The sequence below is a fragment of the Volvox carteri genome, assembly GCF_000143455.1.
Source record: "Volvox carteri f. nagariensis unplaced genomic scaffold VOLCAscaffold_28, whole genome shotgun sequence".
Classification (NCBI taxonomy): Eukaryota; Viridiplantae; Chlorophyta; class Chlorophyceae; order Chlamydomonadales; family Volvocaceae; genus Volvox; species Volvox carteri.
In genome coordinates this window covers 27,063-30,710 of record NW_003307571.1, presented here as the reverse complement: position 1 = coordinate 30,710, position 3,648 = coordinate 27,063, and the positions used below count along the sequence as shown (strand labels likewise).

The window sequence follows — 3,648 nt, the reverse complement described above, 5'->3', positions numbered from 1 at the left end:
CTGACCTAATATCGTGTAGGACGTGCAGACGAGGATGGCGATGAATAGCCATCGATGGTGATGAACAACCGTTGATGTGCCGAGATGTTGTCGTGGGATCAAGCCGGCGACTGCGGCTCCCACACGGTGACAGAGATAGCATTATGATACAGCACGATGAAGCACGACGAGCCGAGACATGGCTAGTGGGGTGCGCGGTCTCAATGGAAATAAAAAAAACGCGGTACACGACCCAGCGAACACGACCGACCGCGCAAACCGTCCCGCGGGTCAGGTTGTGTTGCGCATCACACTTCGGTGCATGTTGTGATTCTATTCCTTGCTAATCCTTGCTATCGTTTCTACTCACTGCTATTCGTCGTTTCTATTCATTGCTACTGCTTTGCAATGTGGACTGACCTTGTATCGTGTAGGACGTGCAGACGAGGATGGCGATGAATAGCCATCGATGGCGATGAACAACCGTTGATATGCCGAGATATTATCGTCTGGCGAAAATCGGTTAGCGAGCCGATGCATGTAAAGAGGCCAGCTTCGCGAAATACCGCGCAGCTTATGTCGGCAGCGCAACTAGTCTACAACCGCCAGCTTTAAAGCAAACATATCTGAAAATAAGTAAACCGGATGCGTATATATGCGGTGCAATTATATTGTAGCGAGCCAACGTCCATGAACAAAACAGCTTCACAAAATGCCGTACAGCCTACACGGACAACGTTGGACAAGCACTGCACAGTTCAGTGCGCGTGAAATTGCGTGGTTCGGTGTACGTTAAATTGCGCGTTGAATTGCATGTTTAATTGCATGTCGAGTTGTGTGGTGGGTTGCGCGTTAAAATGCGCGAGTCGGCGCATGTCAAATTGCACAGTGCGGTGCAGCCAATGTTTTGCGATTTGCACGTTAAATCGTGGTGCGGTGCGGTGAGGTGCAGTGCTGTGCGGTGCGGTAAGCGGTCCCGAACGAAAAAACAAAAAAAAACTCATGCATCGGGATCGAGCCGGCGACCGCGGTTCCCACTCAGTGTCGGAGCTAGCGCACACCACAAGCGGTAAGCGCCGATGCTCCGGGGCGCATTGCGCGGGTCCAGGTGTGGTGTGGTGCGATGCACTGCCACACGCAGTGTGGCGCGGTGCGGTGCAACGCGGTGCAGTGCGGTGCGGCGCGGACACCGAAGCGGTGCACGGCGATGCTCGGGGGCGCATTGCGCGGGCCCAGGCGTGGAGCAGTGCAGTCCGGGACGACGCGGTGTGCGGTGCACGGTCCAGAACGAAAAGAAATGAACAATAAACGACGACGACGCGAAAAACGAACCACGCGACGACGAAGGCAGCGCTCCCGAACGAAAAATAGAAGAAAGCGGGCGCCGGGTGACGAAGCCAGCGAGCCGAAACGTAAAAAAAAGACAAAACGACGCGCCGGCGCTGGGATCGAACCGGCGACCGCGGTCTCCCACTCGGTGTCGGAGCTAGCGCGCCCGACGAAGGGGCGCACGGCCATGCTCCGGGGCGCCTTGCGCGGGCCCAGGTGTTGTGCGGTGCGGTGCCATCCATAGACGTCATCCGGTGCGGCGCGGGGCGCCGAACGCAGGAAGACGAAAAAAGCGGCGACGGCGGGGCGCGAACCGGCGACCGCGGCTCCCATGCGGCGACGGAGCTAGCCTAAAAGGCGCGGCTCCGAAACCGTGGACGACACCCCGAAAAACGCGAAAACAGCAAGCGGCCACCCGGACGGACGGACTAGACGCGGGCTGCGTCGCCCGCGAGGGGGCCGTAGTCCCCCGGCTGGGCGGCAGGAGTACGACGGTCCGTGCGTGTACTACACCCGTGTGGGAGTCGAACTCACAAGTGCAAGGGATGCGATGAAGTACGTGCGTCAGATATAGGGGGTGCGTTGGTTGGAAGGCCACATTCTTGGGAGGTATGGTTGACGTTGGGTTAGTGGGCAGCTGTTCCACGGATGGGCCGGCTGGCAGTTGTGATGCTCCACGTATGCTGCTATGGTGCCATGTATACCTATTCCCGTACCGCTGCCTTTGCCGTCTCCGGCCGTTTATGTGTTGCATATATCCCGTTCCCGATGCAGAAGGACCGCATAGTAGACAGCCGCAGGTGTGCGTGCCCGCGTGAGTGTGTGTGGCTTCGGGGGGCGGGGGGGAGGGAGTTTTGCGTGCATCGGTAGCGTACCAGCGTATAGATGACAGATGTCCGAGGATCGGCAGACGCGGACATTGGACGCGCACGCGCCGCGGCTGCGAGCCTGGTCCGCGCGATTGCGGTGGCCTTGAACGACTCCGAAACAGGAGTAGAGTTATACAGCGAAGACAGGCGTGGTCAGGCGATAACGCGGATTGGTGCCAATTCGCGTGATTGTGGCCGCGTCTAGCGAAACCGAAGCTCAACGTCGGACGCAGAACGTCGCCAACTCGCGCGATTGCGGTGACGCCCCTTTGCAACATGTAGGGATTCAAGGAGCGTCACGTTTCATGTGACGTTTACGGCCGGCCCCACAGAAACGAATGAGGACCGCCTCTTTGCCGGCGCCCAGAGCCGCTACGGCAGCTTCATCGCTGGCGTGAATACCGCCGGCCAGGGGATAGTAATTATGCAGATTGACGATTAACAGGCAGCGGCCAAATATGCGCGCCGGAGCTGATAGATGCGTCTATTTCGCACGATGAGAGGCGGAGCGTAAGTACCTTACTGGTGTGAACACGCTCTTTGCATGTAGCAGTTCGCTTACGTGGCGACGGCGGGAGGGCCGACCGTCGACATGCTGCTCTGGGACGCAGCCGTGTCCAGCCTCTGACGCTTGGCGTCCGGTGGGTCGATACTACTGCAGGAGTTGGTCGAAGGTGTAGAAAGTCAGGAGATGGGATCGGATAAGGTTCGGCTAGATGGAAGTGAAGGGAGGGGACAGGTGCAAGCCATAGCAAAGTTGGACGACGTGCAGCGGACGGCAGTGCAAGTGGATGAACACGCAAGAACGAGTCATTCCTGCGTGTTTTGCGTTATGCGTTATGCGTTATGCGAACATATGCGACACCTTGTTATGCACCGCGTTATGCGAACCTTATCCGGTATCCGTACCGAAGGGGAGCATCGTTGTCGTCATGACGCGTGAGTACACCAGGCAGTGGATGGTGTTGACTGCGGCAATCTTGTAAGCAGTGTACACCACACGATGAGTATTGTGTGAGAAGCTGGCGGTGCCGAAGAAGTCGTCGCTGTCATGCAGCAGTTACCGAACTATGACGAGTACTTCGCAGACGATAGTGACCATGTGGTGTACGCTGCATACGACTGCTTAGACGTTGACGTTCGCCGCACAAGTACGCAGGATAGCGCAGGTATGCCGTACAATACGTGCAGAGGCGTGCGGGAGATATCGCTGCCACGTTGTGTGGCCGTGTTGGTGTTCGGTGCGTTGGTCATAGCTGCCAACGTCATGGCGGCGGTGGGGGTTGGGCAGGATCGTCCGCTGCAGCAGTTTAGGCGCACGGCTTGCTTTTGGTTGGATATCTTCGTAGGCCAGGAATGCCGAGGAATGCATGACATACGAAGATATCACACCGATGTGATATTTTCGTACGCCAGTAATATTTCGGCCTTCATGGCATATGAAGATATCAAGCTGAAGGCGAGCCGGGAG

General features: G+C 57.4%; 1 protein-coding gene across 1 annotated transcript in view; it reads right to left on the bottom strand.

The window, feature by feature from the left end:
* Positions 1-2,735: 2,735 nt before the first annotated feature.
* Positions 2,736-3,648, bottom strand: part of VOLCADRAFT_92760 (uncharacterized protein) — a gene marked incomplete at both ends in the record, with an annotated part of 9,234 nt that continues 8,321 nt past the window's right edge. The window contains one exon of the mRNA XM_002952103.1: positions 2,736-2,832. Coding sequence (XP_002952149.1) covers positions 2,736-2,832 — 97 coding nt within the window. The remainder of the gene's footprint in view (positions 2,833-3,648) is intronic.